The sequence below is a fragment of the Cervus elaphus genome, chromosome 18 (assembly GCF_910594005.1).
Source record: "Cervus elaphus chromosome 18, mCerEla1.1, whole genome shotgun sequence".
Lineage (NCBI taxonomy): Eukaryota > Metazoa > Chordata > Mammalia > Artiodactyla > Cervidae > Cervus > Cervus elaphus.
This window is the reverse complement of record NC_057832.1, coordinates 115,967,911-115,987,671: the sequence shown is the minus strand read 5'-3', so window position 1 is coordinate 115,987,671 and position 19,761 is coordinate 115,967,911. Positions and strand designations below refer to the sequence as shown.

The following is a 19,761-nucleotide window of genomic DNA, read 5'->3' as shown; positions in this document are numbered from 1 at the left end:
AGGCACCAGTGTTCTTACCTTCTTGGGAGATTAACAAATATCTCTTGAGTTGATACAGTTGTCCCTCTGTATCCATGGGTTCCACATTTGCAAGTTCAACCAACCTCAGATCAAAAATATTTAGAGAAAAATTCCAGAAATTTCCAAAAAGCAAAACTACATAGCATTTATGTTGTATATACAATTGCTTACATAGAATTTACATTGTATTAGGTATTATAAGTAATCTAAAGATGATTTAAAGTTTATCAGAGGATGTGCATAGGTTATATACAAATACTATATTATTTCATATAAAAGACTTAAGCATGCACAGATTTTGGTATCCTGGGGTGGGGTCCTGGAACAAATCCCCAGCAGACACAGAGGGACGACTGTACAATAACCAACCATGTAAAAAGAATTTGTGTAGGGTGCTTCCATCTAACTTCAGAAATGTCATTCTTTAAGATTTTAAAAATTTTTCTTAAATTTACTAATTTTCAACAGCTTGAAGTTTCAAGAAAAAATAGTTTACTTTGAAGTCATGTCCATTTGCCCAAAGGGGTCTTCACTGAAGTGTGTCCATGAATTTAATGGTCATGTTGATGAAGCTTTTCTGGGACTATGCCAAAAGATCAAAGATCATGAAACTACTGGAATAGAAGTTTAACAGGCATCACTTGTTTAGGGCAAACTAAGTTAATCTTCTAATGTGGTACTGTACTTAGAGGGTCTCTCCTTATCACACTGTAGATTCAGTTCAGTTCAGTTCAATCGCTCAGTTGTGTCCGACTCTTTGCGACCCCATGAACCGCAGCACGCCACACCTCCTTGTCCATCACCAACTCCCAGAGTTTACTCAAACTTATGTCCATTGAGTCAGTGATGCCATCCAATTATCTCATCCTCTGTCATCCCTTTCTCCTCCTGCCTTCAATCTTTCCTAGCATCAGGGTCTTTTCCAATGAGTCAGCTCTTTGCATCAGGTGGCCAAAGTATTGGAGTTTCAGCTTCAGCATCAGTCCTTCCAAAGAACACCCAGGACTGATCTCCTTTAGGATGGACTGGTTGGATCTCCTTGCAGTCCAAGGGACTCTCAAGAGTCTTCTGCAACACCACAGTTTAAAAGCATCAATTCTTCGGTGCTCAGCTTTTTTACAGTCCAACTCTCACATCCATACACGGCTACTGGAAAAACCATAGCCTTGACTAGACAGACCTTTACTGGCAAAGTAATGTCTGCTTTTTAATATGCTGTCCAGGTTGGTCATAACTTTTCTTCCAAGGAGCAAGCATCTTTTAATATCATGACTGCAGTCACCATCCACAGTGATTTTGGAGCCCAGAAAAATAAAGTCTGCCACTGTTTCCAATGTTTCCCCATCTATTTGCCATGAAGTGATGGGACCAGATGCCATGATCTTAATTTTCTGAATGTTGAGCTTTAAGCCAACTTTTTCACTCTCCTCTTTCACCTTCATCAAGAGGCTCTTTAGTTCTTCTTCACTTTCTGCCATAAGGGTGGTGTCATCTGTGTATCTGAGATTATTGATATTTCTCCTGGCAATCTTGATTCCAGCTTGTGCTTCATCCAGCCCAGTGTTTCTCATGATGTACTCCACATATAAGTTAAATAAGCGTGGTGACAATATACTGCCTTAACGTACTCCTTTTCCTATTTGGAACCAGTCTATTGTTCCATGTCCAGTTCTAACTGTTACTTCCTGATCTGCATACAGGTTTCTCAAGAGGCAGGTCAGGTGGTCTGGTATTCCCATCTCTTTCATAATTTTCCACAGTTTACTGTGATCCACACAGTCAAAGGCTTTGGCATAGTCAATAAAGCTAAAATAGATGTTTTTCTGGAACTCTCTTGCCTTTTCAATGATCCAGTGGATGCTGGTAATTTGATCTCTGGTTCTTCTGCCTTTTCTAAAACCAGCCTGAACATCTGCAAGTTCACGCTATGCAAATAAATCTGTTTACTGATTAAAGATGCCACAACTGAAAAGAGAGATCACTTTTCAGATACCGTAATTTGTTACAATTTTTGAACCAATTCACTTTTTAAGAACATTCCCAACAAATGCACACATATTCCCCACCTCTTCCAGCTGCACTTGCTTGTGCTCATGTAACATTCCTTTTGATGTAAACAAAATGAAATTCAAACTCTAATCAGTTCCTCGGTGAATTCATAGACACAAGACAACAAAGAAGTATTTATCTCAAATTTGGCAATAGGTACCTTACAGAATTTAGACAATTTTATCTAAAATCTTACACTTGTTACCCTCTTTAAACTAGTTTTTAGGTAGCATAAATATAATTACAGGAAGAGGAAGTAGTTTTGTTCAATTAACAAATGAAATAACAACAATGACATGTCCCAAGTCTTAATAAAACTGCTTATCTTGGCACAGAAATATCTACGACTCCTCTCCCCTTCTTCTCAGGTCATTGATAATTTAAATAGCAGTGGATAATTCTCAAAGAAAATGTCATTTTTAAACTGCCATAATAAATATTAATAGCCTTCTTTCATTTTTATCCTGATTTCTATTTTAATGAAAGTAGATAATGCCCAATATCAATAAACTAAAGAGCAATGTGAATTAATAGTTTTCCCCTCTTTCCTTCTCTTCATTTTGCTTCTTTTCTCCTTTCCCTCCCCCACTTTCTCCTTCCATTATTTGAAATACAGAAAACAAAAGAAAAATGTGAATTCTACTTTTTTATTTTTTAAATCAGAGCAGTAAAGAATAAAGAAAGCAAATATTGGCTAGATACTTACTTTAATCATTTTAAATAACTTAAAACCCTTCATCCTATAAATTCAATAACAACTTGCCAGAGCAATTTGCTCTGGAGTCATTGGTTATGGGCCTGCTGATTGAAACTGTACAATCCAATCAGCCAGGTTTTTTTCTTTTTCTTTTTAATGAACCATTTTCATCACCTTCAATTTCCAGTCTTGGTTTCTTAAAGTGCAATGAAAACTAAAGTTACTAATGAACCTGCAAGTTTTGATATTTGCTATGGGGTCACAAAGAGTCTGATAGGACTGAGCTATTAACACTTTGTGCATATCTAAACTGATGGTTGAGAAGGAAATGGCAATCCACTCCAGTATTCTTGCTTGGAAAATCCCATGGACGGAGGAGCCTGGTAGGCTATATAAAGTCCATGGGGTCCCAAAGAGTCAGACAAGACTTCACTTTCACTTTCAAACTGATGGTTTTATTTATTTTGCCTTTCTAAAACCCTTTAATTTGGCTCTAATGGAAATGATTTTTTTTTTATCCCTACCTACTTGAAAGTGTAGTTAGTATTTAATTAGAGCATGTTATTACAATAATGAGTATGACTTGTACAAATGAATCTGGGAAGGAAAAACTGACTCCTACACAACACTTGGGGAAGTATTAGCAGTGAAAAATGGTAGCCTACTAGCTCCAATTCTTCATCCACCAGGCAATGGGATCACTCCTTACATTTTACAAAGCAAACAGTGAGTGTCTATTAATCCATAAAGTCAGTTTAAGGGTAGGGTAATTAAATGAGGTCTTAGAGTTCATTCAAACTTTTGCAATATAACTAAGAAATTGACAAAAGCAATTACCTTAAGAAGAAAATATTTGTTAAGAAAGATGTTTTAAATATATTCTTTAATCACTTGCTTTTGATTTTATCCTTCAGGTAATCTAATATCAAAAGCAAGAAATAAAATTTAATGACTCATTTAAATATCTCTGTAGTTGATTTGGCTACATATTAAAATTATTTATCTTTTTTCCTTCCTGCTTATCTTCAAACACATAACTGTTTTCTGACATTGCTTTTATGCACCGGGCCTTCCTTGGGATTTAAATGTCAAAGCATAACTATGTGCCACACCAAAAGCAAATACAGTTTTCTTTTGTCCTCATACATGGAATACATCAAAGAGGAATAAGGCTGCTGTTGAATCTTAAAATGGTTAATTCAAGCTTTTCTTTCCCTTTTTCTCCTAGGAGGGTATTGCCTCTGACATTTCACTACTGTATTTTCTTATTAAAAATAAGTTTTGTCACTCTAGTACTTTATATGTACTTAAAAATAAAGCCACTCTGAGATCACTTCAGAGAGGCAACTGATTTGAACATGGGTTCACCTGGTGTGTAATATTTTAGGTCACTGAATTTATGTGTATATATATATATAGCTATGTGTATATATATATATAGCTACAATAGATGACTATGGTTTGAATGTTTAAGTATAAACAGGTAACTCCTCTCTAGATCCTTCTATAAGAAACCAAATGGCTCTGGCAATGCAGTTAAAGACCAAAGGGTTTCCTGGGGTTAGCTTGGAAGGCCAAGAAAATTTATACAAAGAGACATGCTTCTAACACCAAAAATGAATCAGATCTAAGTATGAGAAAATAGGGCTTTCCATGAAACTACTAATAAATAATTTTGACTTCCCTTGTGGCTCAGAAGGCAAAGAATCAACCTGCAATGCAGGAGACCCAGGTTTGATCCCTGGGTCGGGAAGATCCCCTGGAGGAGGGCATCGCAACCCATTCCAGTGTTCTTGCCTGGAGAGTCCCACGGACAGAGGAACCTGGCAGGCTATGGTCCATAGTGTCTCAAAGAGTCAGACACGACTAAAGTGACTTAGCACACATGCACTAACACAAAATTTAGCCCAAAGGAGGAACAAAAACAGCCGTTTGCAATATAAAATGGATGCGGTCCCAGATGGGGAGTAAACGGAGATAAGGTGAGAAGACAAAGTGGATAACAATAAGGAATCACAGCATGAATGTCATATAAGAAAATTAAGACTGGATTAGGTACCTAGTCTTTTTAACATTTTTTATTTTGAGCTGGAGATCTGGTTTTAGGACCCTGAATACCTTCTATCCTAAGGGTATTTTTGAAGGGTGTTTCCTAAAAGAACTCTAGCTTTACACCAGGAAAATGGCTTGCTGGCTCCAGTTCTCAGGGAATGAGTTCCAGCTGACCTGTTCTTTGCTGCTTTGAAGTTTGATGAGATCAGAGCCTCAGTGAAGTCAGACGTGAAGTTCTGAATAATGTGAAGTTCATCGAGAGACCTTCTGCCTCTTTTAAGCACTTCTGCATAATTATTATGAAGGGAAAGTAAGATATTCCTGGAAACCTACAGTTTGGTAATAAGAATCTAATGATAGAAGACAAAATGCCTACCAGTGTAAAAGAAGCACTGGCACAGCTTGACACCAGTCTAATTGACACGAACATTTGTAGAGACGAATGGAAGGCATGGTCAGGCTGGAAATCTAAGAAAAGATGTCAGGCCCACTGGGTGGCGATCTCTAGGCAGCAATATCCAGATGCAACAGAAAATCTGGCATAAATAGTGTCACTACAGAAATACCCATGTTTGTGAGACAGACTTTCCTTTTTCCTATAGTGGAAATAATTTTTAGATATGTCAAGTCAAAGTTTTGATTTTATTTATCTTTCTGGTTCAGTTGATCAATGCCGTTTCTCACAAGGAGTAGGGCCTGAGAGAATTTACCTCTGGACCCTGGAATTGGGGGAAAAAAAAACAAAAACAGCCAGTAGACATGTGGACTCAATTTTGCAAATTGGGGTTGAAAGAGCTCTGTCTTAGAGAACAAGAGAGAGGAACTTGTATTAGGACAGCATAAGGTCTGATCAATGACCTCCCTCCACTAGCATTAAAGTTCCAGGAGGAAAAGTTCCCTGAGTGAGCCTTAATAAGTGCGTATTGACTGAATGGATCTCAGCAGAGACTTAAAATCCTCTGGCAGCGGTGGCCTGTGCCTCTGTTTCCACATTTGGGAACCTGATTTCTAAGAGGCCTATGTCAGCTTGAGTTGTACAGGGTAGATACGGAGCTGAGGCAGAATGGGCCCTAAGATAGTCATCCCCACTCCCCACAGCCACAGCCAGGCACACGCCGTCATTAATTTCAGCTTGTACGCAGTTTGCAAAAGATCTCAAAATCTCTGGGTGTCCCAGTGGGGTCTGTGAAAATGCTTGGATGGCTGGTAGACCAGATAAAGGATCCAGGAGAAGATCTGGGCCCAGAGAGGACACAGATCTTGAGTGACCAACCATCTTGCTTTACTCAGAACCGTGGGGGTTTCTCTAGGTCAAAGACTCTCAATTCTAAAAGCAAAATGGTCCCTGGCAAACTGGAATGAATTACCTTCTTACCCCAGTCCCAAAACCTGAGCCCAGCACAAGCCAGGGCTGATCCCACAGCCTGAAGGGAGGACTGCAGGGCAGTGGGGCTGGCTCCTGAAGACCAAGCTGCCAGGGCACCCTCAGGGGCCAGAAGGAGCCTGAGTGGAGCATGTGAGTGAAACCCACTCCTCTGCTGATGCGACATAAGTTGCCTGGGCCTGACCCAAAGGCTAGGGAAAAGTCAAGGAGGACACTTAACATGGGATAGTGGCCCCAAATGGGAGCTTGGCTTTGACTAAGTTTGAATTTCATATTGATGTTTTATATATATATATATATATATATATATAGTTATTAGGGTACCTGAATGTATGTGTTCCAATATTTTTTGCTGCCATACACTGGAAATGGGAACTTATGAATAAATGAAGATCAATTTTAGAAAATTAAAAAAAGATGCTACATGCATTCTTCATCTCAGGACTGTAACTCTTAAACTTGTTGTATAAAGTCATGACCTCCTTCTGAATTCTTGGTATTAATCTACTTATGCACTGTTCACCTTTCTGGCAGAATTAGCTTCGTCCTGAAGCATCTCACACTGTATCTATCCAACTCTCATTTAAGTGCTCTTATAAAAAATCATATACTTATTCTTTCCTTTCAAGGAAAAGAAAATCAAACAAACTTGGTAGATATTCTGGAAAAGAAAGCATTGAATTAAAAAATAAAAACTGGGTCTGTGATCATGCACTTCCACCCAAAAATAAAATGAAGACTTAATTACTAACTCAGAAATAGGATCCCGTCTATTCACAGTTTCTCAAGGGGTAATTTTGTGGGCTATACTTAAGCTGCAGTGTTTACTCTTCCTCTTCCGCTCTCTGTGCTATCTAGACATTTCCTGGTTTTGTTTCTTAATATATTTATATGCGAGGTTATAGAAAAGGTAAAGAAGACTCTAATTAACTGCTTTTTCTACCAGATGCTGATTAACAACATGAATTTGCTTTGTCCTCTAAACAGCCATCTAGTCCCCAAGTTCCAATCTCTAAAGGACATCACTGGTATGCAACTTAATACATCCTAAAATAAATGTGTCATCTCCTCTTTCAAAGTCATTTTCATAATTAGGAATTTGTTCCTCTATGTTCTGGTAAAATGATGGTATTGGTTGATTTTAGACATGGAGGATGAAGAAAGCACAGATGCTTTCAGCTTTGATAAAAGTAATATTTGACTCACAGTGACTTATATAAACAAGGGTTGCTTTTCTTCCCACACAAAAACGAGGGAAGGTGGTTACTGACTGGTTCACTGGAGCTCTGGTTTTCTTGATCATACAGCTCCAGGCATGGTATCTACACTTGAACAAGGACAATGGAGGAGGGGGGCGGGGAACCTCTGTATCAGAAAAACAAAGGCTTTCTCAGAACACTTTATCTGACTTCTGCTTACCTGTCATTAGCTAGGACTGTGACACATCTCTGCTGTGGATGACAAGGAAAATCTCTCTGGCAGCTAACCTACGAGGGTGATCTTAGGTTTGATACAGAAGTCACAGCTAGCAAAACAGACTTTACCGCCACTCACAAAACAAAAATTTTGCCCAACCAGTCATGAACACCACCTACTTCAGCTCAAAATATTTTCACACCAGCTTCTTCACTCCATGTGTCCTGAATTAGAATCATAGATAAACAAATACAAGCTCTACAGGGATTCACAAATTCCACCTTATGGTGGAGCAACTCTTCTAGTTTAAAAATGATGGCCGATACCTGCCGGGACCCTCCTAGGACTTACTCAGACCCCCAAACCCCTTTCCTCACTTCCTTCTACTCCTCCACGTCACTCTGACATGCCCCCTTGGTTCTCTTTTGGTTCTCCCTTGCAGGAGAAAGTGCATAAACCTAACTTTAATAGGGATGCTTCTGGAGGCTTTTGTTGCTCGGATTTTCACACCCATAAAGAGGATAAAGGGAAGTAGGTGGAGGACAAGAGTTGAGTCTGGTGCCTCAAGATGTTTGCCACAAAGAAGGAAAAATGTGAGGGCACTAGGAGCAGATGAAAGATGGTACTCATGCAAAGAGAAGCAAGATTATCTGCGAGATACACTCTGGCAACTGATGGTTTCATGAAGTCCTCTTCCTTAAGAGCAGGGTCTCACTCAAAGGGTAAAGTTATAGGCTTCTGGTGTTGGAAGAGGTTTCTTGTCCACTACTTACCCTCTCCCATTCCAGTTCTACAGCTCTTTATGAAATACAGCTGATGAAACCAGAGGTCTTCAATAGATAAACGTGATGATCTTATCAGACACAACATCTCATTGCTTAATCAGCAGTTGTGTGCTTATGAGATATGTGTATCCAACTACTTTCTTGAAACGTCCACCTAGATGTCAACAGACCTTTCAACTCATGCCCAGCACTGAATTCCTGATTTTTTCTTCAGCCCCATGACTAATCTTCTCTACCACCAGCCTTCTCATCAGAGGACATGGTAACTCCTTCCTTCCAGTTGCTGTTACCAAATCATTTGGTTTATCGTTATGTCTACTCTTCTCCTCATGGCTGGAATCTAATCCATTAAAAAATCCTATTGACTCTACCTTCTCAGTCTACTCAGAACTGACCACATCACACTACCTCTTGTGCTAGTACCCTGGTCTCAGGACACAGCATCTCTCACCTGGATTACTATAACTGGTCCCCAGCTTCTACCTTTCCTCTTCCCACAGACAAGAGTTAGCCTTCAGAACTTTAAACTAAATTATGCCGCTGCTCTACTCAGAAACCTGCAATGCCTCCCTACTTCTCTCAGAATAGAAGCCAAATCCTTACAGTTACCTATAGGTCTCCAGGACCTGACTTCTATGATTGTCTTGGCCTCTTCTGGGGAGCTGCTGTTCGTCCTTCCAAACCTGCCACCCAAGCCCCTTGCTGATCCTAGATGATGCCAGGCAGCCTTGTTTCATTGACTAGCCTCTCTGCCTGTAATGGTTTTTCCCCAAATTGGTGAATTCTCTTACCATTTTTGGGCTTCCCAAGTGGTGCAGTGGTAAACAATCCATCTGGTAAACAGGTAGAAAGTGAAGTCTCTCAGTCGTGCCCAACTCTTTGCAACCCCACTGACTGTAGCCTACCAGGCTCCTTTGTCCATGGGATTTTCCAGGCAAAAGTACTAGAGTGGGTTGCCACTTCCTTCTTCAGGGGATCTTCCTGACCCAGGGATTGAATCCGGGTCTCCCACAAACAGGTAAACAGTGTTTTTAAACAGGCAAACAGGAGGCACAAGAGACCTGGGTTTGATCCCTGGGTCAGGAAGATCCCCTGGAGTAGAAAATGGTAACCCACTCCAATATTCTCACCTGGAAAATTCCATGGACAGAGAGCCTGGCAGGCTATAGTCTATGGGGTTGCAAAGAGTCGGAAACGACAGAATGACTGAGTATACATGCATACTTCTTTCAGGTCTTGAACTCATGAATGAAGCTAACATTAACCAACCTATTTAAACTACAATCCAACACCAATCTCTTTAAAATGTCAGCCCTCTTTGATTAGCCCAACTTTTTTCTTTTTTCTTTTTAATAAATAGCACATATTCCTACTAACTTACTATAATATTTATTTATCACATCTTTGCTTCCTCCCCTTCGCCCAGAATGCAAGATTCACAAGTGCAAGGATCTTTGTTTTGGTCAATGATTTACCCTAAGTGCCTAGAACAGTGCCTGGCACCATAGATGCACTCAGGACATCCTACTAAACACATAATTCTGTAGCTTGGCATGCTTGCTCTCTCCCTGATTCAATGTCATGTTCAGAAAGCAAACATATAAACAAAACAAGGTGCATGTAAAGCCACTCCCCTCCCCCAAAAAAGTTCAAACCATAGAATATTTCAGTATCACCCACAGCAAAACTCTTTAAGAATCATCTTCCCAAACTATTTTCCTAAGTTCTACTCATAAAATCAATGCAGCTGCTTCTATAATCTCTAAACATTTAATAAAAATCACACTTGTGATTTCTATTTTTTATCCTATGTTTTCAATTTCCCCTTTTTAAATTTTTTTTTCAAAAATAGCTCTCAAATCAATCAAGCTGAAATCTGAAAGGATAAAAGTAAGAAAGAGCCAGTATAGGGCTGCTTAAGGAGAATTTAGGTAGTCTGAAAATAAAATGGTAGAATGGCAGTTGCGAAGTTTCAGTTAGTAAGGGCATCAGACCAAACTAGAGATGAGCCAGAGATGTATCATCAAGGAGTCATGGATGGGTCACAGCTGTGTGGAGACTGGGTAACGGCCCTGGTACTCGCATATGCAAAGACAGATTAAGGGTGAGCTCATCAATGAGCGCCTCAATGGTTTGAATAAGGTGAATCTAGTTCTGAATTCTACATGCAAAAATACAACACTTCACAGATTAAGACAGAACTGTGCACATTTTAGGTGAATAAATGAACCTGCTATTTCATACACTGTGAATTAATATACAGAAATCACTGCCCTGGTAACAAACATTTCACTATATATGTTGTACATGTGAAGTTATAATATAATGATTTAGGGCAATTATACCTAAAAAGAAAAAAAAAAAAAAAAGAAGTCAATGCCCTCAAAAAATAAGACAAGCAGAGAAGGTATTCAATAGTGGATTTAGGAAACTTGGGATGCATCAGAGGTGATTACTTCTGCATGGGCACTCTTCCGGGTTAGCACCCTGCAGGATAAGAAAGATGTATTCCTTGTTCTGTCAGCTACAGAGCGCTCAGCAACACAGACAATGGCATTATGCCAGCTTGGCAAAAGAACACTTTGTAGATATATTTCTGTACCTGCCTAAAACTGAAATTTGCATCCCCACTCCACATTGTCTCTTGTGTTCTTCTCCTTACCAGGAGGGCCTGGTTCATTTACCAAAATCTCATTCATTCTTTTGGAGACATTTTAACTTCTAATATTGCCATGGGTATACAACAGTGAAATCTCAACACTTCACCCACACTTCCTTAGTAGCAAACAATTTACACAATTCCCAGAAAACATGCTGTTTGGAGTGCGATTACAGCATCACCATAAAACCTAGCCAGTTTACAAAAGCTAGATGAACTAACTTGGGTATTACTGACAGAGGTTATTGTGTCATTAAAGTTACTGACATAGAAAATGAACAAGGTGGTAAAGTGACTCATACACCGTCTATTACTAAGAGGGAAAATCCTCCTGTATGGAAAACCACTATTAAAATTTATGAATACACAGAGAATATCAGAATATATGTTCTTAGAACATGCATTTCTCAGTTTTTGTGATTATCACCACCACTTGCTTTAGGCAGAAATAACAACTAATACATTATTGATGGTTCAAAAATTAGGAGTATATTTTTATTAAAATTGTTTGTTGCCCTGTTTAAGTATAAACTGTTTAAGCTATAAGTACCTATATTTGCATAAATGCAATAAAAAAGCACTATGCTATGCCTTATTATAAACATATTAAAGCTTTAAAAAGTTACATTCTACAGACATCGTAAACTCTAATTTATCATTCACATGAATACTACTTTATTAAGATTATATGAAAGCAAGCTTATTTCATAATAGGTGATTTTATATATTAAGATTCATTATATGTCTCTACATGACTTCCCCAAGGATCTCATATTAAATGAAATAAGTTTAGTAGAGACTTAAGGTCTATATTTTATTGGGGACAGACTGAGACTTATGGAACTTTAATTTTCAAAATATAAAATTAATTTAAAAAAAATTCAGAATAAAATAATCCTCTCATAAAAGATGTGAAAATAGGATAGACCATCAACTAAATCCACCAGGTTAAATTCAACCCATAGTTAGATGTAGTTTTTTGTGGGAAGTACATCTCAAAATGAAATATTTTCATGTTGGAATAAAAGGAACTTCTTAGAAGTATGTTACGGTAGTATATGTAATGCTGCCATAATATTTCATATAAAAGTTGTATCTTTCCACCACGTAAGAGGTCAGCTAAGTTTTTATAAAAAGTTTCCCCCCAAGATTTGCAAAAACTTATAAGGATGAGATTTTGTAATATTTTACTATGTCTACTTTGTAAGCAGACTCAACTACATTAAATTGCCTACTTCAGTAAATCCCCATATTGCCTGCCAATAATTTTCAACATTTCTTTTCCTCTAAGAGGGGGCTTTAGATGGGATCATACACTGCAGATGAGTCATGACCAAGACAAAGAGCAGGGGGACGTTTCTGCTGTGGGCATAGTTTATATGCACAGTTTATTTAAAAATAAACTGAATTCCGTTTCCAGCTGTTACTTGCAAAACTATGTGCAAAATGATCACATTCACCAAGGAGGGTTGAATGGATTAATATGACATCATAGATTGTCATATATAACCATGCCCTAATATAAACATCACTTCTAATATCACAAACATATACCACAGGCATGGCCAATGACTTCTGCCACCTTGCCCCATATAGGGTTGTGCGTTTCGGAGCTTAGCTTGTCCTACAAAAAAAACATGAATTTTGAAAGTTTGGCAATTTGAGGTAGGATGACAGACCACTTACCTATCTATGATGGCACACATGTCAATGCTGACATTCGCAAAACTTCCAGGCTTCCTTTGCGCCACTTCGGATAAATTTACAAGTTGATCATCCACTTGAATGAGCTGCATGCATCCTTGGAATGAAGGCTGAAGGACAGAGTGACTTGAGTTATTCATCTGGTTCAGATAACCTGTGAGAGAGAAAAAAATGGGAATGTTCAGTTCTGTGTGCGGCATGCTTCACTAAAATTCCTCTGGGTGGTTTTCCCTGACCACACCATCGCATCCAACTGCTGTGTTTTGTTGATCCTACTCATGTTGTATTCAATGTGGAAGAATGAATTCTTTTGAGAAAATGGTATTATTTCAGGGAAAGGTGTAAGGGTTGAACCTAGGTGAATGTTTGTCTCTAGGGTCCAGCATCCTTCATATTTTCTCTTTTGACATCTTTTTCACCCTGTCAGATCTCTCTGTCCCTCTGTTCATTGCTATACTTCTTCATCTGATTCTGTCTTCAGAGATCAGGATGTACAATTATAGACCTTTCCCAACTATCCAACCATCTTTCTTTTATATCTTCAATATTTATTTCTATTTTCTTAATTTCTTAGGGGCACTTTATTCAGATGTCAAGAAGTTAAAACTTACTATTATCAACTAAGGTGGATTTCTTTTATGGATTAATATCTAACTCAATCCAAAGAGACATTTACATTACAAATAATTTCTCAATTTATAAAATGCAAAGAAACATAAAAAGATAAATTTAGGCATAAGGGTCAGTCCACCCAGCTCTGAATATCCATCTCAGGTAAGGTACCTAATATGATATATGGAGCAAAAGTGATAAGAAGTAAAACTAAAATTTTAAAAGGATGAATAACAAGGCAAGAAGAGAAAATTTCTATTAGGATTAGAAATTACTGGTTCTATTATGGAGTAGAACATGCATATGCCAAGGTTGAGATAAGAAACTTTTTCAAAACTTTATTGCAAAGTAACTTTAAAATAGCACCACAAATCAATTGCCTTTATGCCTTTTCAATAGAAAAAAATCATAATACATGTCATGCATAAAAAACCTGTGGGCCATATGGAATAAATCTTCTTGATCCCATTAAATATCTCCACAAAGTCCCCCAAAACTACTTTTCATATTGTCCCCATACAAAATTCACCTACTAGAGCAAATTTAAATGGTAGTATTTTTCTGCTTAAAAACCTCAAGTTACTGATAATCTTTTCCATCTAATATTATATTTACAGCAAAAAAAAAAAAAAACCCAGAAACAATTTATACAAAGTAGGTTGGTATCAAATGAAGTGAAAGTTGCTAAATCATGTTCAGCTCCTTGAAACCCCATGGAATTCTCCAGTCCATGGAATTTTCCAGGCCAGAATACTGGAGTGGGTAGCTTCTCCCTTCTCCCGGGGATCTTCCCAGCCCAGGGATCAAACCCAGGTGTCCCACATTGCAGGCAGAGACACTGTATAGTCCATGGGATCACAAAGAGACACGACTGAGCAACTCTGGTATTAAGATGTGCCATTAATTGGATAAAAGGAAATTTTCAATAAAAAACTTTTTCAGAAGTTGCCCATTAAGTGATTTTTAAAATGTCCTATTTTGTTTGACTAGTAACAGTGTTTTAAAGCAAAAGAAATATCCCTTTAATAATGGTTTACATAATTAAAACCTAATGATAATCAATTAATTCCTCTTTAAGGATTAATCACAGAAGTGTACACAATCATTTTCTATCAACACAGTACTATGTAAAAATAAGGTTATACTTAAGTAAATTTCTTGAGTTAAAAAATAAATATAAGGCTCTATTTCAATGTCAAACATATGGTATTCTTTTTTCCTTCTTTCTTTTCTGAGTCACTTTTTCCGCCCATTTGCACTGACTTAATCCCCTAAGACAATTGCTGATCTTAGCTAAGTTGTCTATTTAGACTAATTGTATGTATACATATGATTTTCAATCTGTCTAATCAAGATAAAATTGAATGGGGTTTAATGTCTAAACTTAGCAGAGAGAAAACATCCAGCTGTAACTTTATTGACTATTCTTAACAAAATGATCACTTGATTCTGCTTTTTGAACACTTGGAAGTCTCTAAATATCCACACTTGCTCTGAAATATTCCAAAATGGGTAGATCTATTGTGAGAACAAGACCTTCTCTGAAGCAAGGCAGCTGTGTAATACACAAGATCACTATGGACTGGGTATATTTAAGTTCATAAAACAAGACTTCATCAGTTACTCATAACAATGTTGCTTACTCCTGGTGCATTTTGGAGTTTGAAGCTATCAAGTCCTTTCATTTTCCTACGTGAGATACATTCTAGGAGAAAATATTTATAGTACAAACTTCTACATGTCCATTAAAATATAGCCATGAAGACTTATGGCTCTTGAAGAGGTTATGAGTAATGGCTGAAAGAAAGGTGAGGAAACAGTGTTATCAGAAGTGGAAGAAAACTGAATCCTTACTACGTTGCATTGGAAGTTCAGCAGCACTGTGATAACACTGACAGGAAAACACTGCGCTTAATGAGCTTTACAATCTAGCTGAGGATATTTCTGTGCATAGCATTCTGGCACCTTCTTACTGTTTATAGCAAAAGGGGAAAAGAAGAGAGAAAATCTGTTAAATATGAGGAAGCCAGGTCTTAATGGATTTGAAAATAAAATATTTTCTTAAACTTCAGTCTCTCCAGATGTTGAACAATGCAAAAATTAAGAAATCTCTTCAAGGCAAATTTCAACTACCAGGAAAACATGATCTAAAGATAATAATGAGGTGTGACTATAAAATCCATATTAAGACCTCCAAAATATATTAGACAATGCTTCCAAGAACAATTCATTCAGACAAAAGAACCTCTAGGTAGCTAGCTTAGTGGTGTGTCTTATGGAGTCCCTGATTTAAACAATGAAGATTCTAAAAATAATCTTAAGGACATTTTCCCCTCAGCATATCAGCAGAAGCCCAGTGTAAAAAAACAAAACAAACAAACAAAAAAATCACTTATCTTTATGAAAGTGTGGATAAGGTTTTTGTTTAATGGAGTAAAGCTTAGCTACATTTATAGGTATCCTATAACTTTTTAAGAGAACTGTACTAGTAGAATATGGACCACTCCCTTATAGTTGGCAATGGATTAAAGATGCTGTCTCTGATACTGGAAATTCCTGATATCCTAACCCACTCCCCGCTCCTTGAAATGAAGGACAGCATATTATTTATTTTCTGTATTTGTTCCCTTTATGTCAAATATAATTTCAGTAAAAACTGCTAATGCAATCGTGTCTGTGATTCTTTCAATGACTACCCTACCCTAAAGTTCAGAATTTAACATAGTAGATTAATAGCAGGGTTGTTTGGAGAAAAAAAAAATTGCATCTGGGATACTGAGGGTCAGAAATGAATAGATATAAAATGGATAGAGGGTCAAACTCAATTAAAATTTGCTGTTATTATAAAAATTATATACAGTAAGAGAGTAAACTCTTTTATGTTTCAGCTTAGAGCTTAAATTTACTACATCTATGGATTTGAAACAAAAAATGTAATGTTCATATATTGGTTGTCGTTACTGGGTTCTATGATCTGACAGTATGTTGTAACACCCACAGTGAATTTTAACCATGTCATCCTCAATTGCATCTATCAGTGAACTGGTCAATTACGTTACCTTACTGGTATGTTTGAAATGTCCATTTTAAGACTTAGCATATAAAAACTTTATACCTGATTTGAGGCCCAACATTTTGCTATTCTCATTGACAAAACAAACATGTGCATTTTCACAGTTTTAAAATTTTAACTCAGATATACATTAGTGAAAAATAGGCTGTTATTTGTTTTGACATTAAAATGCCAATTTAAGTAGTAAATTATAACATTAACTTGATGGAACAAAAAAGCAAACAATAGGCATCAAGGTTGAGTATTTTACATGTCTGAAAGTACCCACAACACAAGATGTCTCTATTTATACTTATTTTAAAGTAGGTATGTTTAGGAGGTTGAGAAAGGCTAGTGAAATGCTGTAAAGATGCTCAAAACCATTTAGTGCCCTTTCAGTATAATCTTGGAATATTGTGCAAAATTTCTACTAATCTCTCCTGTGTACCAAGCCTTCCTAAATAATTCACGCTGGTGGAGGCTGGGGCCAAACAAGCAGTGTGTCAGAGTGAGCCAGGAGTGAGCCCAGTGGTAGCTAACGTCTGCAGCCAGCCAAACACACGCCCACCTGCCATGGCCAGGAGGCTGACTCCAACAGAGACTGACGGAGCCAGCAAATCAACATGCTGAAGACAGCGGGAGCCAGGCTCACATTGGCAGGGAAGGAGGGCACAAATGAAAGGTGGGAGACCGTGAATGGATCCTGTGGGTTTACATTGGAATTTACAGTGTGCACTTGTGGTTTTCAGTATATACAGATAGATATAGAAATAAGTCTAGATGGAATTGTATATATGGTCAACATACAGGTCGTTGCTACCATCCACTGAAGATGATCTGCAGAAGGATTACACCCAGAAGCAATGAGTGTCTACTTTGTTAGTGCTCTAATTAAATGCTAAAAGATGTCTATTCTTAACCTCCTGAAACAAATCTGAATCACTCTGATGTACACTGGAAACTAATACAACTATAATTCAAAAAAAAAAAAAGCTGTCTATTCTTGCTCACTAAGCTTCAGCCATCCCATTCTCTTGTCTGTGCTTCAGAAAAACCAAGCCCTTCCTATGTGGAATTTCCTTCTCTGCATTTTTCATGGCTGACTTATGATTCAGGTCAGTTCAAATATCACCTTCTGAGAGGTGACCGCTTCAAAAACCATGGTAATTAAAGTTATTCTATCCATTTTCTCATTCAAGTTCCTCAGCAACTTATTTCTTGCCATAGAATCTGTCATAATTTGTATTTATCTGGATTGGTTTATTTACTTATGTGTGTGTGATTCTGAATGTGTCTTTTCCCTCTTTAGTGTAATAGTTTCATGACATCAATTGTATTGTCTTATTTCTCTATGAATTTAAAAAAGTATTTGTTGAGAAAACCCCACATATGATAAAAATTACCAACCTACTTATATTAAAACAAGCTATGGGATACATGGGAGACAATGAAGATGCAAAGTGTCTCGATGAAATAAATTATTTTTCAACAGATTAAAGCTCCACTTTATAACATAATATAATCTCCATTTTCAGACTTTATGGATCCTTCTATACTTGTTAGGTGAATGATCAAGTGAGTGAATAGGTTTGAATTTTTATCCTGGAATGAGGTGATATCTAACCTTGAATTTTCACTTCCTTCAAGACTCTTCAAGACTTTCAGTCACCTTATCAGAGAGGCCTTCTCTGATCACCAGTTAAATAACATTCTCCCATGCCTTTGAGACTCTCATCTCCTTATCTGATTTATTTTTTCATAACTCATCACCACATTGCATACCATATGTTTGCTTATTGTTTTCACTCTTTGTACTGGGATGTAAACTCCTAGATCTTTTACATATTAGAGGCTCAACTATTGTCTTTTGAAAGAACAAAAAATCGTTGAAGAATTTTGAGCACAGAAATAATTTGTATTATGTTATTTTTCTACTGGTACAGATAAGAATAAGCTTATCTTATCTTATCAGAATAAGCTGGCAGAGAGAAACTGGGGGTGAGTGTTGTTTTACAAAAGAATGACGGGACAAATCATTGGACAAATTTCAAATTCTTTAAAGTATGTCAATAAAGCTGATGTAGAGGGAATGAGTGAAAAATATTTCACAGGAAGATATGACAGAACTGACTGATCTCCTGGATACGAGCCCTGCACAGAGAAAGATGACTAGACTGACAGATTTCTGGGTGAGCAGCTAGATGGATGCTTTTGCCTTTATGAAAAAGAAGATGCAGGAAAAGCATCTGGTCTTTAAGGAGTGGGATGAAAGGGGAGGAGAAATGGTGGGTGGTTCTGATGAGTTCAAAGCTAGCCTTTTCAAGTCTGAAGTATCACTGTGATATCAAAGATAAAATATTCAATCCAGAGGTTGATATTAATATCTGGACATCGGGAGAGGGATCAGAATTTGGAAATGATTTTTTTTTCAGTCACTATGTAATGGAGGTGGAGGAGATTGCATAAAGAAATTGTATAGTGTGCTAAGCAAAGAAAGTCAAGGCTGGAATCTAAAAAATCATCTACATATCATGGGGAGAAGCAGGAAGACAAACTAGTGAAGAAAACCAAGAAAGAGGCAAAAGAAAAACCAAGGAGTGGTATCCAGGAAGTGAAGGAATGAGTAACAATATCAAAGATCACAGAATCCAAATTACAAAAGACAGGGCTTGACTTAGGTTTACCATTTGGGTCAATGGGAAACTGGAGAAATGAGTATGGATAACAAATCTCATTGTTCAAAGAGACCACTATTACTCATACTACGTATGAAACAGATAACTAATGAGGACACACTGTATAGAACGGGCAACTCAACTTAAGGCACCGTGGCGGCCACAACGGATGTATGTACATGTAGAGCTGACTCACTTAGCCATGCAGTAGAAACTAATGCAACACTGTAAAGCAACCACACTCCAATAAAAACTAATTTTAAAAATTAATAAAAAGATAGAACCCAACACATGGGAGAGCGAAAAGCACAGCGATCCTAGCATTCCATTATGAAACAGTGGCACACGAGTGAAAGGCTAACATCTCTGGAGGTAATGTTTATGAGTTAATTTTAATTATATAAATTATTTAATATAATCTGTTGGCTTTTTCAAATTTAGTGTGTCATTTATATTTATTGCTTTCTGTTTATCTACTGTTTATTTGTAATAGATAAGTAGTAGATATAATATTAAGAATTTTGCATTTATCAAGTTTTTCCCCTTGAGTAAATTAACTAAATGCTCTGTTTCTTTTTTTTATCCATAGAATAGGAAAATGTAGAATGCTCTAGCACAGGAGGTTAAGAATTAGTAAGAACATAACTACAAAGTA

The 19,761-nt window shown here is 37.3% G+C and overlaps 1 protein-coding gene across 1 annotated transcript in view; it reads right to left on the bottom strand.

The window, feature by feature from the left end:
• CNTNAP2 (contactin associated protein 2) overlaps nucleotides 1–19,761 on the bottom strand; it is a 2,205,784-nt gene that overhangs the window by 948,276 nt on the left and 1,237,747 nt on the right. Inside the window, exon 11 of the mRNA XM_043872451.1 lies at nucleotides 12,750–12,921. Within this exon, the coding sequence (XP_043728386.1) occupies nucleotides 12,750–12,921 (172 nt within the window). The remainder of the gene's footprint in view (nucleotides 1–12,749; nucleotides 12,922–19,761) is intronic.